This window comes from Salmo salar, chromosome 19 (assembly GCF_965601325.2).
Source record: "Salmo salar chromosome 19, fSalSal1, whole genome shotgun sequence".
NCBI lineage: Eukaryota > Metazoa > Chordata > Actinopteri > Salmoniformes > Salmonidae > Salmo > Salmo salar.
In genome coordinates, this window is record NC_138309.1 from 42,169,350 (window position 1) to 42,191,974 (window position 22,625).

General features: G+C 45.1%; 1 protein-coding gene across 3 annotated transcripts in view; it reads left to right on the forward strand.

Annotated features, from left to right (window-relative positions):
- LOC106578757 (zinc finger MIZ domain-containing protein 1) overlaps window positions 1-22,625 on the forward strand; it is a 396,722-nt gene that overhangs the window by 360,025 nt on the left and 14,072 nt on the right. For all 3 annotated transcript variants that reach the window (XM_045702291.2, XM_045702290.2, XM_045702292.2), the window contains 14 exons: window positions 1,385-1,589; window positions 1,875-2,165; window positions 6,095-6,295; window positions 7,599-7,673; window positions 7,902-8,070; window positions 8,735-8,876; window positions 10,970-11,048; window positions 11,182-11,313; window positions 13,289-13,394; window positions 14,882-15,110; window positions 15,361-15,429; window positions 15,670-15,905; window positions 16,215-16,366; window positions 20,126-20,371. In XM_045702291.2, the coding sequence (XP_045558247.1) occupies window positions 1,385-1,589; window positions 1,875-2,165; window positions 6,095-6,295; window positions 7,599-7,673; window positions 7,902-8,070; window positions 8,735-8,876; window positions 10,970-11,048; window positions 11,182-11,313; window positions 13,289-13,394; window positions 14,882-15,110; window positions 15,361-15,429; window positions 15,670-15,905; window positions 16,215-16,366; window positions 20,126-20,371 (2,332 nt within the window). The remainder of the gene's footprint in view (window positions 1-1,384; window positions 1,590-1,874; window positions 2,166-6,094; window positions 6,296-7,598; window positions 7,674-7,901; window positions 8,071-8,734; window positions 8,877-10,969; window positions 11,049-11,181; window positions 11,314-13,288; window positions 13,395-14,881; window positions 15,111-15,360; window positions 15,430-15,669; window positions 15,906-16,214; window positions 16,367-20,125; window positions 20,372-22,625) is intronic.

A 22,625-nucleotide genomic window follows, 5' to 3' on the forward strand; every position in this document is an offset into this window, starting at 1 on the left:
GTGGAGAGTCGACCTGGTAGACAGGTAGAGTGTGGAGAGTCGGCCTGGTAGACAGGTAGAGTGTGGAGCGTCGGCCTGGTAGACATGTAGAGTGTGGAGAGTCGGCCTGGTAGACAGGTAGAGTGTGGAGAGTTGAACTGGTAGACAGGTAGAGTGGAGAGTCAGCCTGGTAGACAGGTGGAGAGTCAGCCTGTTAAACAGGTGGAGAGTCAGCCTGGTAGACAGGTAGAGTGTGAAGAGTTGAACTGGTAGACAGGTAGAGTGGAGAGTCGGCCTGGTAGACAGGTAGAGTGTGGAGAGTCAGCCTGGTAGACAGGTAGAGTGTGGAGAGTTGAACTGGTAGATAGGTAGTGGAGAATCGGCCTGGTAGACAGGTAGAGTGTGGAGAGTCAGCCTGATAGAGTGTGGAGAGTCAGCCTGGTAGACAGGTAGAGTGTGGAGAGTCAGCCTGATAGACAGGTAGAGTGTGGAGAGTCAGCCTGGTAGACAGGTAGAGTGTGGAGAGTCAGCCTGGTAGACAGGTAGAGTGTGGAGAGTCAGCCTGGTAGACAGGTAGAGTGTGGAGAGTCGACCTGGTAGACAGGTAGAGTGTGGAGAGTCGGCCTGGTAGACAGGTAGAGTGTGGAGAATCGGCCTGGTAGACAGGTAGTGTGGAGAGTCGGCCTGGTAGACAGGTAGAGTGTGGAGAGTTGAACTGGTAGACAGGTAGAGTGGAGAGTCAGCCTGATAGACAGGTAGAGTGGAGAGTCGGCCTGTTAGACAGGTAGAGTGGAGAGTCGGCCTGGTAGACAGGTAGAGTGTGGAGAGTCGGCCTGGTAGGCAGGTAGAGTGTGGAGAGTCGGCCTGGTAGACAGGTAGAGTGTGGAGAGTTGAACTGGTAGACAGGTAGAGTGGAGAGTCGGCCTGGTAGACAGGTAGAGTGGAGAGTCGGCCTGGTAGACAGGTAAAGGGTCTGTGAAATATTGAATAGAACAATCATGTTATCGAGGGTTTATGTTTTGTAACTGAAAGTGCTGCCTGGTTGGTACACAGGCTTGTTGAAACCCATTGAGTGTATGAGGGGTTTATGTGCTGCCTGGTTGGTGTGGAGAGAGGACAGTCAGTCCATGTTGTCACCCATTTCAATCTCAAAATCACTTAAAACTTAAGGTAAAGTTTGAAGTTATCTCTCAGCTGTATACCAAAACACCCGTAGTGGGGGGAACCATTTTGAAATGTTTTTCAAATGTTTTAAGTAGGATAGAGTAAATGTATGTATGCAGAACCATGTATTGTGTTATGCAGCATGGCTGTGTTATGCAGCATCACTTTACACTCACCTACCCTCTACTTACTCAGTTATTGACTACATGATTGATGCTACCTTCTGTGTCCTGTCTACTAGTTACCCTGGAGGTCCTAACTCTGGTCCTGGTGGCATGGGCATGCCCCCTCACTCTCGTCCCCCTGGTGACTTCACCCAACCTGCTGCTGCCGCTGCCGCCGCCGCCGTCGCCGCGGCTGCTGCCACGGCTACCGCCACTGCCACGGCAACTGTTGCCGCCATGCAGCAGGACACTCAAAACAAGGACATGAACCAATATGGACCGGTATGTTGTAACGTTCATATATACACATATTAAGATAACCCTCTGTTAACACAGTAGATAGTTACAGCACACAAACCTACAGATAATTGTCTACTTTTGTATGGATGTGACAAATTATACAGGAGTGATTTTCCCTGAAGGCTTCGTAGCACTAAGATCGTCTTTCGTTTCGTTGCCTTTCATCATCTTTGTATTAGAAAATTAAGGGAAACTAAAAGCCAAAGCACTTCACCTTAATCCCACTTTCAGCTGTCAATTCTATTGATCCCTGTCCTTCTCTTCCAGATGACTTCGTCGTTCCAGATGGGGCCCAGCCAGGCTTACCAAAACCAGTTCATGAACCAGGGGCCAGGGGGGCCCAGGGGCCCTTCATCCCTCCCAGGGAACATGGGCCCCGGTCCGGGCATGAACCCCTCCAACATGGTCTCCTCCCACATGGGAATGAACCAGCCCCGGCCCCAGGGGATGGTGCCCTTTGGAGGACACGGGGGCCAGAGAATACCCCAGCAGGGATACCCAGGATCCAGGCCTCAGGGTATGGGCATGCAGGGTGTGAAGAGACCCTACCCTGGAGAGGTGAGTGGATATGTAGGAGGGTGAAACTACCATGACTCCTCTATAGCTCAGTTGGTTGAGCATGGCGCTTGCAATGCCAGGACAGTGAGTTCAATTCCCGGGACCACCTACAGTGAGGGAAAAATGTATTTGATCCCCTGCTGATTTTGTACGTTTGCCCACTGACAAAGAAATGATCAGTCTATAATTTTAATGGTAGGTTTATTTGAACAGTGAGAGACAGAATAATAACAACAAAATCCAGAAAAACGCATGTCAAAAATGTTATAAATTGATTTGCATTTTAATGAGGGAAATAAGTATTTGACCCCCTCTCAATCAGAAAGATTTCTGGCTCCCAGGTGTCTTTTATACAGGTAACGAGCTGAGATTAGGAGCACACTCTTAAAGGGAATGCTCCTAATCTCAGCTTGTTACCTGTATAAAAGACACCTGTCCACAGAAGCAATCAATCAGATTCCAAACTCTCCACCATGGCCAAGACCAAAGAGCTCTCCAAGGATGTCAGGGACAAGATTGTAGACCTACACAAGGCTGGAATGGGCTACAAGACCATCGCCAAGCGGCTTGGTGAGAAGGTGACAACAGTTGGTGCGATTATTCGCAAATGGAAGAAACACAAAAGAACTGTCAATCTCCCTCGGCCTGGGGCTCCATGCAAGATCTCACCTTGTGGAGTTGCAATGATCATGAGAACGGTGAGGAATCAGCCCACAAGTACACGGGAGGATCTTGTCAATGATCTTAAGGCAGCTGGGACCATAGTCACCAAGAAAACAATTGGTAACACACTACGCCGTGAAGGACTGAAATCCTGCAGCGCCCGCAAGGTCCCCCTGCTCAAGAAAGCACATATACATGCCCGTCTGAAGTTTGCCAATGAACATCTGAATGATTCAGAGGACAACTGGGTGAAAGTGTTGTGGTCAGATGAGACCAAAATGGAGCTCTTTGGCATCAACTCAACTCGCCGTATTTGGAGAAGGAGGAATGCTGCCTATGACCCCAAGAACACCATCCCTACCGTCAAACATGGAGGTGCAAACATTATGCTTTGGGGGTGTTTTTCTGCTAAGGGGACAGGACAACTTCACCGCATCAAAGGGACGATGGACGGGGCCATGTAGCGTCAAATCTTGGGTGAGAACCTCCTTCCCTCAGCCAGGGCATTGAAAATGGGTCGTGGATGGGTATTCCAGCATGACAATGACCCAAAACACCCGGCCAAGGCAACAAAGGAGTGGCTCAAGCAGAAGCACATTAACCTCTATGGGACCGGCGGGACGAATTCGTCCCACCTACGTAACAGCCACTGCCAGCCTGTGGCGCGATTTTCAAAATCTTCAAAATCCTATTACTTCAATTTCTCAAACATATGACTATTTTACAGCCATTTAAAGATAAGACTCTCGTTAATCTAACCACACTGTCCGATTTCAAAAAGGCTTTACAACGAAAGCAAAACATTAGATTATGTCAGCAGAGTACCAAGCCAGAAATAATCAGACACCCATTTTTCAAGCCAGCATATAATGTCACCAAAACCCAGAAGACAGCTAAATGCAGCACTCACCTTTGATGATCTTCATCAGATGACAACCCTAGGACATTATGTTATACAATACATGCATGTTTTGTTCAATCAAGTTCATATTTATATCAAAAACCAGCTTTTTACATTAGCATGTGACGTTCAGAACTAGCATACCCCCCGCAAACTTACGGGGAATTCGCTAACATTTTACTAAATTACTCACGATAAACGTTCACAAAAAGCATAACAATTATTTTAAGAATTATAGATACAGACCTCCTCTATGCACTCGATATGTCCGATTTTAAAATAGCTTTTTGGTGAAAGCACATTTTGCAATATTCTAAGTACATAGCCCAGGCATCACGGGCTCGCTATTTAGACACCCGGCAAGTTTAGCACTCACCATAATCATATTTACTATTATAAAAATGTCATTACCTTTTGTTGTCTTCGTCAGAATGCACACCCAGGACGTCTACTTCAATAACAAATGTTGGTTTGGTCCAAAATAATCCATCGTTATATCCGAATAGCGGCGTTTTGTTCGTGCGTTCCAGACACTATCCGAAATAGTAAAGAAGTGTCGCGCGCTTGGCGCAATTCCTGACAATAAAATTCAAAGTATTCCATTGCCGTACGTCGAAGCATGTCAACCGCTGTTTAAAATCAATTTTTACGTCATTTTTCTCGTAGAAAAGCGCTAATATTCCGACAGGGAATCTCCTTTTCGGCAAACAGAGGAAAAAATCCCAAAGGCGGGGGCGGTCGGGGTCACGCGCATAAGCTAGTGTCTCTTGATGGGCCACTTGAGAAAGGCGATAATGTGTTTCAGCCTGGGGCTGGAATGACGACATTCTCTTTTTTCCCGGGCTATGAGAGCCTATGGACGACGTGGGAAGTGTCACGTTAGAGCAGAGATCCTTAGTAAATGATAGAGATGGCAAAGAAGTTCCAGAAATGGTCAGACAGGCCACTTCCTGTAAAGGAATCTCTCAGGTTTTGACCTGCCATTTGAGTTCTGTTATACTCACAGACACCATTCAAACAGTTTTAGAAAATTTAGGGTGTTTTCTATCCATATGTAATAAGTATATGCATATTCTAGTTACTGAGTAGGAGTGGTAACCAGATTAAATCGGGTATGTTTTTTATCCAGCCGTGTCAATGCTGCCCCCTAGCCCTAACAGGTTTTAAGGTCCTGGAGTGGCCTAGCCAGTCTCCAGACCTTAATCCCATAGAAAATCTGTGGAGGGACCTGATGGTTCGAGTTGCCAAACGTCAGCCTCAAAACCTTAATGACTTGGAGAAGATTTGCAAAGAGGAGTGGGACAAAATCCCCCTCCTGAGATGTGTGCAAACTTGGTGGCCAACTACAAGAAACGTCTGACCTCTGTGATTGCCAACAAGGGTTTTGCCACCAAGTACTAAGTCATGTTTTGCAGAGGGGTCAAATACTAATTTCCCTCATTGAAATGCAAATCAATTTATAACATTTTTGAAATGCGTTTTTCTGGATTTTTTTGTTGTTATTCTGTCTCCCACTGTTCAAATAAACCTACCATTAAAATTATAGACTGATCATTTCTTTGTCAGTGGGCAAACGTACAAAATCAGCAGGGGATCAAATACTTTTTTCCCTCACTGTATATGTAAAACATTTATACACATTGGATAAAAGTGTCTGCTAAATGACAGATATTATTAATATATTATGACTAGCAATATGGCTCACTGTAGATATTGATATACTTATCTGTGTTTATTAGGCTACCCTCGATTGATGTTAAACTAAAGCAAAGTTTGCTAATTTCCATTATAAACTGGGTGGTTCGAGCCCTGAATGCTGATTGGCTGAAAGCCGTGGTATATCAGACCGTATACCATGGGTATGACAAAACAATTATTTTTACTAGTCTAATTAAGTTGGTAACCAGTTTATAATAGCAATAAGGCACCTCGGGTGTTTGTGATATATGGCCAATATACCACAGCTAACGGCTGTGTCCAGGCACTCCGCGTTGTGTCATGGTTAAGAACAGTCCTTAGCCGTGGTATATTGGCCATATATCACACCCCCTCGGCCCTTATTGGTTAAATGAAACATGATCTAATATGATTCAGTTCTTTTTGGATGGTAACTTCCTATTGGATGGTAACTTCCTATTGGATGGTAACTTCCAATTGGATGGTAACTTCCTGGATCAAATATTGTATAGTATTATGGGTATTTAGTACTTTATGTATACCTTTTATTTGTACATTATTGTGATATTGTAATATATTCCTCCCTAGCCTGTCTATTGATAACTTCATCATTATTGTCCAATCAATCAACTACTTGATGAAATACTTAACTGTAATATATTTCCTTCTTTCGTTCCTCCCTATGAAGCCTAACTACGGAGGGCAGCAGTATGGTCCAGGACCGAACAGTCAAGGGTTCCCTCAGCAGCAGAGCCAGTACCCCACCCACACCCCCAACCCCTCCAGGCCACTCCCGTCCCCCAACTACCCAGGCCAGAGAATGCCTGGTGGGCAGCAGATCCAGGGCCAGTACCCCCCTCCTGGAGGGGCCATGGGACAGTACTACAAGGTAAGCAGCCATAGACACTAGAGCAGGGCCCTCCAACCCTGTTCTTGGAGAGATACCCTCCAACCCTGTTCCTGCAGAGATACCCTCCAACCCTGTTCCTGCAGAGATACCCTCCAACCCTGTTCCTGGAGAGATACCCTCCAACCCTGTTCCTGGAGAGATACCCTCCAACCCTGTTCCTGGAGAGATACCCTCCAACCCTGTTCCAGGAGAGATACCCTGTTCCTGGAGAGATACCCTCCAACCCTGTTCCTGGAGAGATACCCCCCAACCCAGTTCCTGGAGAGATACCCCCCAACCCTGTTCCTGGAGAGATACCCTACAACCCTGTTCCTGGAGAGATACCCTCCTGTAGGTTTTAACTCCAACCCTGTTCCTGGAGAGAGACCCTCATGTATGTTTTAACTCCAACCCTGTTCCTGGAGAGATACCCACAACCCTGTTCCTGGAGAGATACCCTCCAACCCTGTTCCTGGAGAGATACCCTCCAACCCTGTTCCTGGAGAGATACCCTCCAATCCTGTTCCTGGAGAGATACCCTCCAACCCTGTTCCTGGAGAGGTACCCTCCAACCCTGTTCCAGGAGAGATACCCTCCTGTAGTTAAGACTTACACGAGGGTATCTCTCCAGGAACAGGGTTGGAGTTAAAACATACAGGAGGGTATCTCTTCAGGAACAGGGTTGGAGTTAAAACCTACAGGAGTGTATCTCTCCAGGAACAGGGTTGGAGTTAAAACCTACAGGAGGGTATCTCTCCAGGAACAGGGTTGGAGGGTATCTCTGCAGGAACAGGGTTGGAGGGTATCTCTCCAGGAACAGGGTTGTAGTTAAAACCAACAGGAGGGTAGCTCTCCAGGAACAGGGTTGTAGTTAAAACCAACAGGAGGGTAGCTCTCCAGGAACAGGGTTGGAGGGTATCTCTCCAGGAACAGGGTTGGAGTTAAAACCTACAGGAGGGTAGCTCTCCAGGAACAGGGTTGGAGGGTATCTCTCCAGGAACAGGGTTGGAGTTAAAACCTACAGGAGGGTAGGTCTCCAGGAACAGGGTTAGAGGGTATCTCTCCAGGAACAGGGTTGGAGTTAAAACCTACAGGAGGGTAGCTCTCCAGGAACAGGGTTGGAGAAAGTTGTACTAGAGTCCATAGTGAGTGACTACTGATAGTACAGTGTATGTGTACTGAGTTGTGCACCATTATAACGAGGTCATCTAATGGTATAACTAGGTCATCTGTAAGTCGCTCTGGATAAGAGCATCTGTTAAATGACGTAAATGTAAATGTTTTGTTCTGTTTCTTTTTGCAGCAGGAGCCTTTCAACGGCCAAAGTAACAACTTCTCTGGGAGTGGATATCAGTACAGCCAAGGCAATATGAATGGGGTAGGCTTTACAATCACCTTACTAACACCAATGTATGATACCTGATGAAATAGGCCACATTTGATTTAATCTATGCACATAGTTATATATTTATGGGTGTTTATACATATTCTATATTTTTTATGCAATTAGCTGTATTTTATGTGTTTTTGCAAATAGTTATTTAATTATTTAAAATTATAATAATACAATTATATTTATATTTTCATCTGTTATAATCCATTGCAGCCTCCTCGACCGGTGGGTAACTACCCCCACTCCCCTGTGCCTGGCAACCCGACTCCGCCCATGACCCCAGGAAGTAGTATCCCTCCCTACATGTCTCCCAATCACGACGTCAAGCCCCCCTTCCCTCCAGACATCAAACCAAATATCACTGCTCTTCCTCCTCCTCCAGGTCAGTCAGTCTCTCAATTCAATTCAAAGGGCTTTATTGGCGTGGGAAACTTAAGTAAACATTTACACTCACAAAAGTTTCAAGGGAATAGAGACATTTGAAAATGTTATATTATAGCTATGTGCTCTCTCTCTCTCTCTCTCTCTCTCTCTCTCTCTCTCTCTCTCTCGCTCTCTCTCTCTCTCTCTCTCGCTCTCTCTCGCTCTCTCTCGCTCTCTCTCTCTCTCACACACACACACACACACACACACACACTTCCTCCACCTTCAGGTTAGTCTCTTTACATAGTGTCACAGCAGAGGACTTCCTATCCCAACTGTCATCATGTCCTCATCTGATACCTAATCTTACATGTCCCTTTGTCATTAGAATTAACTTTATTGTCCCGTCATCATTGAACCGTTGTTGTTTTATAAAGTTCTTTGTTTGTTGTAATTTGATCACTGGTTCCTTTTGATGTACTTTCTATTTTCTGCATTTCGGTGCAGCAGGGTTCCCTTGAAGAAGAGACTTTGGTCTCAATGAGACTTCCCTTCATAAAAAAATTCAAAAAAGTGAAATAAATAAAAGTGTTTGAATAAAGATTCAGTATAATTGGTACAGTATCACCAACCAACCTTTATTTGAGGAGAAGTTTGACCGTCTCCTTTTTTCTCTCTCCCAGCCAACCCCAACGAGGAGCTGCGTCTGACCTTCCCGGTGAGGGACGGGGTGGTCCTAGAGCCCTTCAGACTGGAGCACAACCTGGCTGTCAGTAACCATGTCTTCCACCTCCGCCCCTCCGTACACCAGACCCTCGTGTGGAGGTAAGGCTTTCCTCTACACCTCTCAAATTCAATTCTGGACCTGGAGGTCAGTTCCACTCTTCGTTTTCCCCATTCTTCCCCTCTAACCAGGGACTGATTTAGACCTGAGATTCTGGACCTGGAGGTCAGTTCCACTCTGCGTTTCCCCATTCTTCCCCTCTAATCAGGGACTGATTTAGACCTGAGATTCTGGACCTGGAGGTCAGTTCCACTCTGCGTTTCCCCATTCTTCCCCTCTAATCAGGACTGATTTAGACCTGAGATTCTGGACCAGGAGGTCAGTTCCACTCTGCGTTTCCCCATTCTTCCCCTCTAACCAGGGACTGATTTAGACCTGAGATTCTAGACCTGGAGGTCAGTTCCACTCTGCGTTTCCCCATTCTTCCCCTCTAACCAGGGACTGATTTAGACCTGAGATTCTAGACCTGGAGGTCAGTTCCACTCTGCGTTTCCCCATTCTTCCCCTCTAACCAAGGACTGATTTAGACCTGAGATTCTAGACCAGGAGGTCAGTTCCACTCTGCGTTTCCCCATTCTTCCCCTCTAACCAGGGACTGATTTAGACCTGAGATTCTGGACCTGGAGGTCAGTTCCACTGCGTTTCCCCATTCTTCCCCTCTAATCAGGGACTGATTTAGACCTGAGACACCAGGTGGGTGCAATTAATTATCAGGTAGAAAAGAAAATCAGCAGACTCTGGACCTCGTAGGATAAGAGTTGGATACTCTTGCCCCACACCCTAACCTGCACCCTAACTCTACACCCTAACCCTATACCCAACCCACACCCTAACCCTATACCCTATACCCTAACCCAACACCATATACCCTACCCACACTCTAACTCTACACCCTAACCCTATACCCTACCCCAACACCATATACCCTACCCACACCCTAACCCTACACCCTACCCGAACACCCTAACTCTACACCCTAACTCTACACCCTAACCCTATACCCTAACCCTACACCCTAACCCTACACCCTAACTCTACACCCTAACCCTATACCCTACCCCAACACCATATACCCTACCCACACTCTAACTCTACACCCTAACCCTACACCCTAACTCTACACCGTATACCCTAACTCTACACCCTAACTCTACACCCTACCTCAACACCCTAACCCTACACCCTAACCCTACATCCTAACTCTACACCCTAACCCTACACCCTAACCCTACACCCTAACCCTACACCCTACACCCTAACTCTACACCCTAACTCTACACCCTAACTCTACACCCTAACTCTACACCCTGACCCTACACCCTAACTCTACACCCTTGGTCAATATGTAGGAGGGTGTTCCTCTATTGGTCAGTATGTAGGAGGGTGTTCCTCTATTGGTCAGTATGTAGGAGGGTGTTCCTCTATTGGTCAGTATGTAGGAGGGTGTTCCTTTATTGGTCAGTATGTAGGAGGGTGTTCCTCTATTGGTCAGTATGTAGGAGGGTGTTCCTCTATTGGTCAGTATGTAGGAGGGTGTTCCTCTATTGGTCAGTATGTAGGAGGGTGTTCCTCTATTGGTCAGTGTGTAGGAGGGTGTTCCTCTATTGTTCAGTATGTAGGAGGGTGTTCCTCTATTGGTCAGTATGTAGGAGGGTGTTCCTCTATTGGTCAGTGTTGTATGTAAAGTACAGCCCTGATTATGGATCAGGGTACAGTAGTATGCAGTGAAAAGAATCTGTACATTTTAAGAACCTTAGGCAGAGTGTACATTGTATATCCTGTTGTTATCAGCCATTTTACAGATGTACTAGCTTTGGTCAATCCTTCTCCCAGAGCGAATGCGAGGTTACAGTCTGGCCACACTAGCTTATAGATGAACTGACAGGTTGTCTTCCTCTGTCCCCCTGCAGGTCAGATGTGTAGCTGCAGTTTAAATGCCAGGTTGTCTTCCTCTGTCCCCCTGCAGGTCAGATGTGGAGCTGCAGTTGAAATGCCAGGTTGTCTTCCTCTGTCCCCCTGCAGGTCAGATGTGGAGCTGCAGTTTAAATGCCAGGTTGTCTTCCTCTGTCCCCCTGCAGGTCAGATGTGGAGCTGCAGTTTAAATGCCAGGTTGTCTTCCTCTGTCCCCCTTCAGGTCAGATCTGGAGCTGCAGTTTAAATGTTACCACCACGAGGACCGACAAATGAACACCAACTGGCCTGCCTCGGTCCAGGTCAGTAACAACACCACACACACACACACACACACACACACACACACACACACACACACACACACACACACACACACACACACACACACACACACACACACACACACACTAACCGTCCCTTTCCTCTGTGCAGGTCAGTGTTAATGCCACGCCGCTCACCATCGAGCGCGGCGACAACAAGACGTCCCACAAGCCCCTGCACCTGAAACAAGTCTGCCAACCAGGAAGGAACACCATCCAGATCACAGTTACCGCCTGCTGCTGTGTGAGTACTGTACTGACACTACTACTACTACTAATGGTGGTGGTGTTGATGTTGATGATTGTGGTGATGAGGATGTAATGATGATGATGGTAATGAGGATAACGATGAGGATTGTGGTGATGATGGTGGTGATGATGTTGGTGATGATGATGATTGTGGTGATGATGATGGTGATGATGATGGGGATAATGGTGATGAGGATGATGTTGGTGATGATGGTAATGATGATGGTAATGAGGATTGTGGTGATGATGATGTTGGTGATGATGATGATGATTGTGGTGATGATGATGGGGATAATGAGGATGATGGTGGTGATGATGGTGGTGATAATGGTGATGAGGATGATGAGGATTGTGGTGGTGATGGTGATGATGATGGTAATGAGGACGAAGATGAGGATTGTGGTGATGAGGATGGTGGTGATGATGATGAGGATTGTGGTGATGATGAGGATGGTGGTGATGAGGATGTTGAGGATGGTGATGATGATGATGAGGATGGTGGTGATGATGAGGATGGTGGTGATGATGATGATGATGAGGATGGTAATGATGATGAGGATAAAGATGAGGATTACGGATGGTGATGATGATGATGATGGTAATGAGGATGAAGATGAGGATTGTGGTGATGATGGTGGTGATGATGTTGGTGATGATGATGATGAGGATGGTAATGATGATGATGGTAATGAGGATTGTGGTGATGATGGTGGTGATGATGTTGGTGATGATGATGATGATTGTGGTGATGATGATGAGGATAATGAGGATGATGGTGGTGATGATGGTGGTGATAATGGTGATGATGAGGATTGTGGTGGTGATGGTGATGATGATGTAATGAGGACGAAGATGAGGATTGTGGTGATGAGGATGGTGGTGATGATGATGAGGATTGTGGTGATGATGAGGATGGTGGTGATGAGGATGATGAGGATGGTGATGATGATGAGGATGGTGGTGATGATGATAATGAGGATGGTAATGAGGATGAAGATGAGGATTATGGTGGTGATGATGTTGGTGATGATGATGATGATTGTGGTGATGATGATGGGGATAATGAGGATAATGGTGGTGATGATGTTGGTGATGATGATGATGAGGATGTAATGATGATAATGAGGATGAAGATGAGGAGTGTGGTGATGAGGATGATGGTGGTGATGATGTTGGTGATGATGATGATGGTAATGAGGATGAAGATGAGGATTGTGGTGTGGATGATGTTGGTGATGATGATGGTAATGAGGATGAAGATGAGGATTCTGGTGATGATGATGGTGGTGATAATGGTGATGAGGATGATGAGGATTGTGGTGGTGATGGTGATGATGATGGTAATGAGGACGAAGATGAGGATTGTGGTGATGAGGAAGGTGGTGATGATGATGAGGATTGTGGTGATGATGAGGATGATGAGGATGGTGATGATGATGAGGATGGTGGTGATGATGAGGATGGTGGTGATGATGATGATGAGGATGGTAATGATGATGAGGATAAAGATGAGGATTGTGGTGATGAGGATGATGGTGGTGATGTTGGTGATGATGAGAATGATGGTGGTAATGAGGAGGAGGATTGTGGTGATGAGGATGATGGTGGTGATGATGATGATGATGGTAATGAGGATGAAGATGAGGATTATGGTGATGATGGTGGTGATAATGGTGATGAGAATGATGAGGATTGTGGTGATGATGAGGAGGATTGTATTGATGATGAGGATGATTGTGGTGATGAGGATGATGGTGGTGATCATGGTGATGAGAATGATGAGGATTGTGGTGATGATGAGGATTGTGGTGATGATGAGGAGGATTGTGGTGATGAGGATGATGGTGGTGATGATGAGGATGAAGATGAGGATTGTTGTGATGATGAGGATGATAATGGTGATGATAATGAGGATAATGTAATGACGGTGGGGATAATAATGATAATGATGATGCTCCTCTCCTCTACAGTCTCACCTGTTTGTACTGCAACTGGTCCACAGACCCTCTGTCCGCTCCGTCCTGCAAGGCTTACTGAAGAAGAGGCTACTGCCTGCAGAGCACTGCATCACCAAAGGTACACTACTGTCATCCCTCCCTCTAATACTGAGTGACCCTCTCTCTCTGGTACTGAGTGACCCTCTCCCTCTGGTACTGAGTGACCCTCTGTCTCTGGTACTGAGTGACCCTCTCCCTCTGGTACTGAGTGACCCTCTGTCTCTGGTACTGAGTGACCCTCTCCCTCTGGTACTGAGTGACCCTCTCTCTCTGGTACTGAGTGACCCTCTCCCTCTGGTACTGAGTGACCCTCTGTCTCTGGTACTGAGTGACCCTCTCCCTCTGGTACTGAGTGACCCTCTCCCTCTGGTACTGAGTGACCCTCTCCCTCTGGTACTGAGTGACCCTCTGTCTCTGGTACTGAGTGACCCTCTCCCTCTGGTACTGAGTGACCCTCTGTCTCTGGTACTGAGTGACCCTCTCCCTCTGGTACTGAGTGACCCTCTCCCTCTGGTACTGAGTGACCCTCTCTCTCTGGTACTGAGTGACCCTCTCTCTCTGGTACTGAGTGACCCTCTCCCTCTGGTACTGAGTGACCCTCTCCCTCTGGTACTGAGTGACCCTCTCCCTCTGGTACTGAGTGACCCTCTGTCTCTGGTACTGAGTGACCCTCTGTCTCTGGTACTGAGTGACCCTCTGTCTCTGGTACTGAGTGACCCTCTCCCTCTGGTACTGAGTGACCCTCTGTCTCTTGTACTGAGTGAACCTCTGTCTCTGGTACTGAGTGACCCTCTCGCTCTGATTGATTGATCTTATTTTACCTTTTAAACTGAACATGTGTCTACATAGCTTTTTAAAATAATCAAGGACAACATAATAAAGTTGACCCCTTATCTCCACTGTGGTCCTCCTCCCATCTCCCTTATCTCCATTGTGGTCCTCCTCCCATCTCCCTTATCTCCATTGTGGTCCTCCTCTCATCTCCACTGTGGTCCTCCTCCCATCTCCCTTATCTCCATTGTGGTCCTCCTCCCATCTCCCTTATCTCCATTGTGGTCCTCCTCCCATCTCCATTGTGGTCCTCCTCCCATCTCCCTTATCCCCAATGTGGTCCTCCTCCCATCTCCATTGTGGTCCTCCTCCCATCTCCCTTATCTCCATTGTGGTCCTCCTCCCATCTCCATTGTGGCCTCCTCCCATCTCCATTGTGGTCCTCCTCTCATCTCCACTGTGGTCCTCCTCCCATCTCCATTGTGGTCCTCCTCCCATCTCCTTTATCTCCACTGTGGTCCTCCTCCCATCTCCATTGTGGTCCTCCTCTCATCTCCACTGTGGTCCTCCTTCCATCTCCATTGTGGTCCTCCTCCCATCTCCATTGTGGTCCTCCTCCCATCTCCCTTATCTCCACTGTGGTCCTCCTCCCATCTCCACTGTGTTCCTCCTCCCAACTCCACTGTGGTCCTCCTCCCATCTCCCTTATCTCCACTGTGGTCCTCCTCTCATCTCCCTTATCTCCATTGTGGTCCTCCTCCCATCTCAATTGTGGTCCTCCTCCCATCTCCCCAGTTAAGAGAAACTTCAGCAGCGTAGCGGCGTCCTCTGGGAACACCACTCTGAATGGCGAGGATGGTGTTGAACAGACGGCCATCAAGGTCTCCCTCAAATGTCCAATCACCTTCCGGCGGATCCAACTTCCAGCCAGAGGTCATGACTGTAAACATGTCCAGTGCTTTGATTTGGAATCCTACTTACAGTTGAACTGTGAGCGAGGAACGTGGCGATGTCCAGTATGCAAGTAAGTTGGGACTGCAGTTGAACATGGGGTGGGTGATCCTAACCTGGTTGGGTGAAACTGGAACTTTTACAGTAATGTTGAAATAATGTGCACTGACCCTGTAAAACTACATTGAATAAAGTTATTTATGCTATATCTGAAATACTCAGTTAATAGTTAATAAACAAAGAGTTGAAAAGATCAATGACCACTCTGATGGTTACCTTCTGTATTCAGTCAGTAATGTTTATGTCCTCTCTGTCCTCCGCAGTAAAACAGCGTTATTAGAGGGACTAGAAGTCGACCAGTACATGTGGGGGATCCTGAATGCCATCCAAAAGTAAGATGGCTATCCCAGCATCCTCACCATACTCATCAAACCCCCCCCCCCTACTGCACCAATCACCATGAATGTTATCACTTATCAACCTTATCAAGATTTTTTGAAAGGTTTAGATTAATAAAGATATGTTGTTGACTTCTGTAAAGTGGAACCATTGTTTATTGGGATGCAGGAATAAAGCGCAATATTCATTCTGCAGCTTTCTCTTTACGTCATCTCACTATTCCCCCCCGCTAGCTCGGAGTTTGAGGAGGTGACCATAGACCCTTCGTGTAGTTGGAGACCTGTGGCCATCAAGTCTGATATCCATATCAAGGAGGATCCAGATGGACCCATGGCAAAGAGGTTCAAGACCATGAGCCCCGCCCAGATGACCCTGCCCAACGTGATGGAGATGATTGCCCTGCTCGGCCCAGGGCCCTCGCCCTACCCGCCCCAACAGGGGGGCAACAACAGCGAATACGGAAGCCATGGTACATTATTTATTTAGCCTCTTTCTTCCTAACTTAATCCTCTTAGTTCCTGGAGGAACATAGGGCCAAGGTACATTATTTAGAGATACTTTCTTCGTAACTTAATCCTCTTAGTTCCTGGAGGAACATAAGGCCAAGGTACCAACAATGGGTTTTTAGATTATATTTCTGTGTACATAAAAACATAGAACAAGAGCCTCTATTTATTTCTGTACTTATATCATAATGATTATGTGATTTGAAAAATAAATACAAATAAAATAACCTCTAAAAGTAACTTGCTTGTTTTGATTTTTGTTGTGTTACTAGGTAACAGTTACCAGGGCCACAGCGGGGGCTTTGACTTCCCCCATGGGAACCACGGTGGTACGACCATGAACGACTTCATGCACGGCCCCGCTCTGTCCCACCCGCCAGACATGGCACAGGACAAACCCCTCACACACAGCATGCCTGACTCTGTAAGTTAAAGTTTGCACGTTTTCAAGTTTACTGCCATGTGTGATGTATACAGAGGGTAGTGCGTACGGCCCAGTACATCACTGGGGTCAAGCTTCCTGCCATCCAGGACCTCTATACCAGATACCAAAATTGTCAAAGACTCCAGCCACCCTAGTCATAGACTGTTCTCTCTGCTACCACATGGCAAGCGGTACCGGAGTGCCAAGTTTAGGTCCAAAAGGCTTCTTAACAGCTTCTACCCCCAAGCCATAAGACCCAGGTAATCAAAGGGCTACCCAGACCCCGCTTTTACGCTGCTGCTACTCTCTGTTTATTATCTATGCATAGTCACTTTAACTCTACCTACATGTACATATTACCTCAATTACCTCGACTAACCGGTGTCCCCGCACATTGACTCTGTACCGGTACCCCCTGTATATAGCCTTGCTTGTTATTTTACTGCTGCTGTTTAATTGTTTGTTACTTTTATTTTTTATTTTTTATTTTCTACTTATCTATTTTTTACTTAACACTTATTTTTATTTTTTTCTTAACTTCTTAAAGCCTTGTTGGTTAACCTGTTGGGGGTAGGGGGCAGTATTGACACGGCCGGATAAAAAACGTACCCGATTTAATCTGGTTACTACTCCTGCCCAGTAACTAGAATATGCATATAATTATTGGCTTTGGATAGAAAACACCCTAACGTTTCTAAAACTGTTTGAATGGTGTCTGTGAGTATAACAGAACTCATATGGCAGGCAAAAACCTGAGAAGATTCCTTACAGGAAGTGCCCTCTCTGACAAGATCTTGTTCTTCTTGTCTCTGTTTATTGAAGACTGAGGATCTTTGCTGTAACGTGACACTTCCTACGGCTCCCATAGGCTCTCAGAGCCCGGGAAAAAGCTGAATGATATCGAGGCAGCCCCAGGCTGAAACACATTATCGCTTTTGGCAAGTGGCCGATCAGAGGACAATGGGCTTAGGCGCGTGCACGAGTCGACCCCGTGCTTTATTTTCCTTCGTCTTTTTACCTAAATGCAGATTCCCGGTCGGAATATTATCGCTTTTTTACGAGAAAAATGGCATAAAAACATAAAAATTTTAAACAGCGGTTGACATGCTTCGAAGTACGGTAATGGAATATTTAGAAATGTTTTGTCACGAAATGCGCCGAAATGCGCCGCCCTTCTTACCCTTTCGGATAGTGTCTTGAACGCACTAACAAAACGCCGCTGTTTGGATATAACTATGGATTATTTGTGACCAAACCAACATTTGTTATTGAAGTAGAAGTCCTGGGAGGGCATTCTGATGAAGAACACCAAAGGTAATCAAACTTTTCTAATTGTAAATCGGAGTTTGGTGAAGGCTAAACTTGCTGGGTGTCTAAATAGCTAGCCCTTGATGCCGGGCTATCTACTTAGAATATTGCAAAATGTGCTTTCACCGAAAAGCTATTTTAAAATCGGACATATCGAGTGCATAGAGGAGTTCTGTATCTATAATTCTTAAAATAATTGTTATGCTTTTTGTGAACGTTTATCGTGAGTAATTTAGTACATTTTTTGTAAATTCACCGGAAGTTTATGCTAGTTCTGAACGTCACATGCTAATGTAAAAAGCTGGTTTTTGATATAAATATGAACTTGATTGAACAAAACATGCATGTATTGTATAACATAATGTCCTAGGGTTGTCATCTGATGAAGATCATCAAAGGTTAGTGCTGCATTTAGCTGTCTTCTGGGTTTTTGTGACATTATATGCTAGCTTGAAAAATGGGTCTGATTATTTCTGGCTGGGTACTCTGCTGACATAATCTAATGTTTTGCTTTCGTTGTAAAGCCTTTTTGAAATCGAACAGTGTGGTTAGATTAACGAGAGTCTTGTCTTTAAAATGGTGTAAAATAGTCATATGTTTGAGAAATTGAAGTAATAGCATTTCTAAGGTATTTGAATAACGCGCCACGGGATTTCACTGGCTGTTACGTAGGTGGGACGAAATCGTCCCACTGGCCCTAGAGAAGTTAAAGCTTCTTTGGGCTCAAATCCCGTTAACGGGATCGATTTGACAACATCCGGTGAAATGGCAGAGCGCCAAATATTTATTTTTAAATAAAAAATATTTTACTTTCATACATTCACAAGTGCAACACACCAAATTAAAGCTTAACTTCTCGTTAATCTAGCCACCATGTCAGATTTCAAAAAGGCTTTACGGCGAAAGCCAACCATGCGATTATCTTAGGACAGCGCCCAGCATACCAACAACACATGAAAATCAGATTTCAACCCGCTAGGCGCCACACAAAAGTAACGATTTAATTCATGCCTTACCTTTTAAGGACTTCTTCTGTTGGCACGCCAATATGTCCCATAAACATCACAAATGGTCCTTTTGTTCGATTAATTCTCTCCAAAATGTCAATTTTTTTTGCCGCGTTTGATTCAGAAAACACCGGTTCCAACTCGCCCAGCATGACTACAAAATATCTAATAAGTTACCTGTAAACGCTGTCCAAACATTTGAAACAACTTTCCTAATACAACTTTAGGTATTTTTTAACGTCAATAATAGATAAAATTTAAGACGGGATAAACTGTATTCAATACCGGATAAAAACAACATGAAGCGCGTGACCTGAAGCGCGCATCAAAACATTAGAGTGCACTAGGCTGGACCCTCGTTCTGAACTGCCGTACTTCTTAATTTCTCTAAAGAAAAATATCAACCAATTTCTAAAGACTGTTGACATCCAGTGGAAGCGATAGGAACTGCTAGCAAGTGCCTTATGAATCTAGACACACATAGAAAACACATTGAAAACACTGACATCTCAACAACAACAAATTCCTGGATGGTTTGTCCGTGGGGTTTCGCCTGCCAAATGAGTTATGTTATACTCACAGACTCACAGTTTTAAAAACTTTAGAGTGTTTTCTATCCAAATCTACCTATTATATGCATATCCTAGCTTCTGGGCCTGAGTAGCAGGCAGTTTACTTTGGGCACGTTTTTCATCCGGACGTCAAAATACTGCCCCCTAGCCCAAAGAAGTTAAGGGCTTGTAACTAAGCATTTCACTAAGGTCTACCTTTGTATTCGGCACATGTGACAAATAAAATTTGATTTGGATTTATACATTGGCGATCTTACTGTAAGAGTCACTCAGTGCACAGGTTATATGCAAGCAACTGCAGTAAGCTTTAGCACTGTAGACATGGAAGTGATTTCCTATTAGCTTCAACCTTGTTCTAATTTACATGACCCAATGTACAGAACTTAACTCACACTAATAATCTCAATGCTTCTCTTTCTCTTTTTCTCTCTCCTTTTCTCTTTCTCTATCTCCTTTTCTCTCTCTCTCTCTCTCCTTTTCTCTCTCTCTCTCTCTCTCTATCTCTCTCTCTCCTTTTCTCTCTCTCTCTCTACTCTCTCTCCTTTTCTCTCTCTCTCTACTCTCTCTCTTTTTCTCTCTCTCTCTCTCTACTCTCTCTCTGTCTGTCTCTCTCTCTCTCTGTCTCTCTCTCTTTCTCTCTCTCTCTCTCCTACTCTGTCTCTCTCTCTCCTACTCTCTCTCTCTCCTATTCGCTCTCTCTCCTACTCTCGCTCTCTCTCCTATTCTCTCTCTCCTACTCTCTCTCTCTCCTACTCTCGCTCTCTCTCGTACTCTCGCTCTCTCTCCTACTCTCTCTCTCTCCTACTCTCCCTCTCTCTCCCACTCTCTCTCTCCTACTCTCTCTTTCGCTCTCTCTCTTCCTCCTTTCTCAGATACCTCATCCTGCCAACACTGACCAGTCCCACAACTTGTTACAGCAGAGCTTACACGCCCCATCTCACCCCGGCAGCCAATCGGGACAGCCATTGCATCACAGTGGGCCTCCTCAGCCGTCACGACAACAGGCTCCGAACCCACAGCAACAACAGCCCGGCCCTAACAATCATCCTCAGCAGCACGGCGACCCCTTAGAGGGACTGGGTGGAGGGCTCCCAGATATGCCCGAACCTTCCTTGGATGTAAGTTAGACACACATGGGTTACGTCCCAAATGGCAACCTATTCCCTATATAGTGCACTACTTATTTAGAAAATAGGGTGCCATTTGAAACGTATATATTAGTGATGGGTTATGGGTTAACCGTGGGTTATGAGTCGGGTTGTCCCACGGTGTCTGCGGTTATATCCACGTGGTGGGTGGTCATGAAATATTGCATGGCTGAAGGTTGAATAAAGAGAAATCAATGGATTAAAAATCCATAATTGAATAAATTTTGTGCGATTTATAGGCTACATAGAGTTTTTTTAAATATTTTTTTATCATCTGCTGTTATTATGTAAGCCTAAGCTTTAGGGCCTAACGCCTCGATCACACCTACAACATCGCGGCACAAAACGGTACGCAGTATCATCTGGATATGTGTTCAACAAAAGTTCAACATTCACCTTCTGCTAACATTTCTGTCAAACCGTCTACGCAGACAATGTGATGCTTACGTTCGATAAATCCAATGTATGCACCACACAGAAGAAACTGCCTCAGCAACGCTGCAAGGCAAACGCAGCGTTTCACTGGAAATTAATGTACTTTTGGTGTACCAAACTGAAATGACGCTGTCGGTGTGATTGAAGCATAACTGTATGCGCGCCAAATACACAAAAAAAATAGTTACTGTCGGATCCACTGAGGTAAAAAGGACTGTCGGAGTTTAATTCAATAAGAGACAAGCTGTGAAATGGAGAGTTGAAAATAAAGAGAAGGGAGGGACAGAGCAGTAGTCTAATGTTTGGGAAAGAGGGCCAGAACAGTAGTCTAATGTTTGGGAAAGAGGGCCAGAACAGTAGTCTAATGTTTGGGAAAGATGTTATGAGAAGGGAGGGCCAGAGCAGTAGTCTAATGTTTGGGAAAGAGGGCCAGAGCAGTAGTCTAATGTTTGGGAAAGAGGGCCAGAACAGTAGTCCAACGTTTGGGAAAGATTTTATGAGAAAGGAGGGACAGAGCAGTAGTCTAATGTTTGGGAAAGAGGGCCAGAACAGTAGTCTAATCTTTGGGAAAGAGGGCCAGAACAGTAGTCTAATGTTTGGGAAAGATGTTATGAGAAGGGAGGGCCAGAGCAGTAGTCTAATGTTTGGGAAAGAAGGCCAGAGCAGTAGTCTAATGTTTGGGAAAGATGTTATGAGAAGGGAGGGCCAGAGCAGTAGTCTAATGTTTGGGAAAGAAGGCCAGAACAGTAGTCTAATGTTTGGGAAAGATGTTATATGTGATGATTGCAAGGCGTTATACAAATTCAACAGTCACAAGACGGGAACTTCAAATATGGTATGTTAAGGGAACTGTACTGTCCAGATGGGTTAAATGGAAACTGAAATCTGGACACTGACTGTAGGTCTATAACCTCTCACAGTTGAATATTAACTCCTGCAGAATTAAGCATTTCTTGCAGTAAAACAATACACCAAATATACATTTTGACTCGGGAACAGGAGTGGAGAAATATGATTGATTTATTTCAGCATCTTGAGAAAATGAATGTGCGGTTAAAGACCATGTGTAAAGATGCTATCATCATCAGCATCATTAAGGGTAATAGTATTTCTACCACAGTTAGGGACCATCTGTAAAGGTGCTATCATCATCAGCGTCATAAAAGCTGATAGTATTTCTACCACAGTTAGGGACCGTCTGTAAAGGTGCTATCATCATCAGCGTCATAAAAGCTGATAGTATTTCTACCACAGTTAGGGACCGTCTGTAAAGGTGCTATCATCATCAGCATCATTAAGCGTAATAGTATTTCTACCACAGTTAGGGACCGTCTGTAAAGGTGCTGTCATCATCAGCATCATAAAAGCTTATAGTATTTCTACCACAGTTAGAAACCGTCTGTAAAGGTGCTATCCTCATCAGCATCATAAAAGCTGATAGTATTTCAACCACATAAAATATGCATCCAACCCGAAGTGAAATCTTATCAGAACATGTTGGGTCATTTTCCACAGCTTTAATTCCCTTAAAAACAGTCAAACTGATTTGCATGAAAAATATTTCCATTAAAAAAATGTAAAATAATGTGGAGTTCCTAAGCGTCTTTGCTGCGTGAGAGAAGCAGAGGTGAAAGAAAACTTTACCGATGTCAATTAGATGTTTGACATTGTTCTGGTGAGCATTGGTTTATTTAGTCTTCTAGGGCAACATAAACTCAGCAAAAAAACAAACGTCCTCTCACTGTCAACTGCGTTTATTTTCAGCAAACTTTAACATGTGTAAATATTT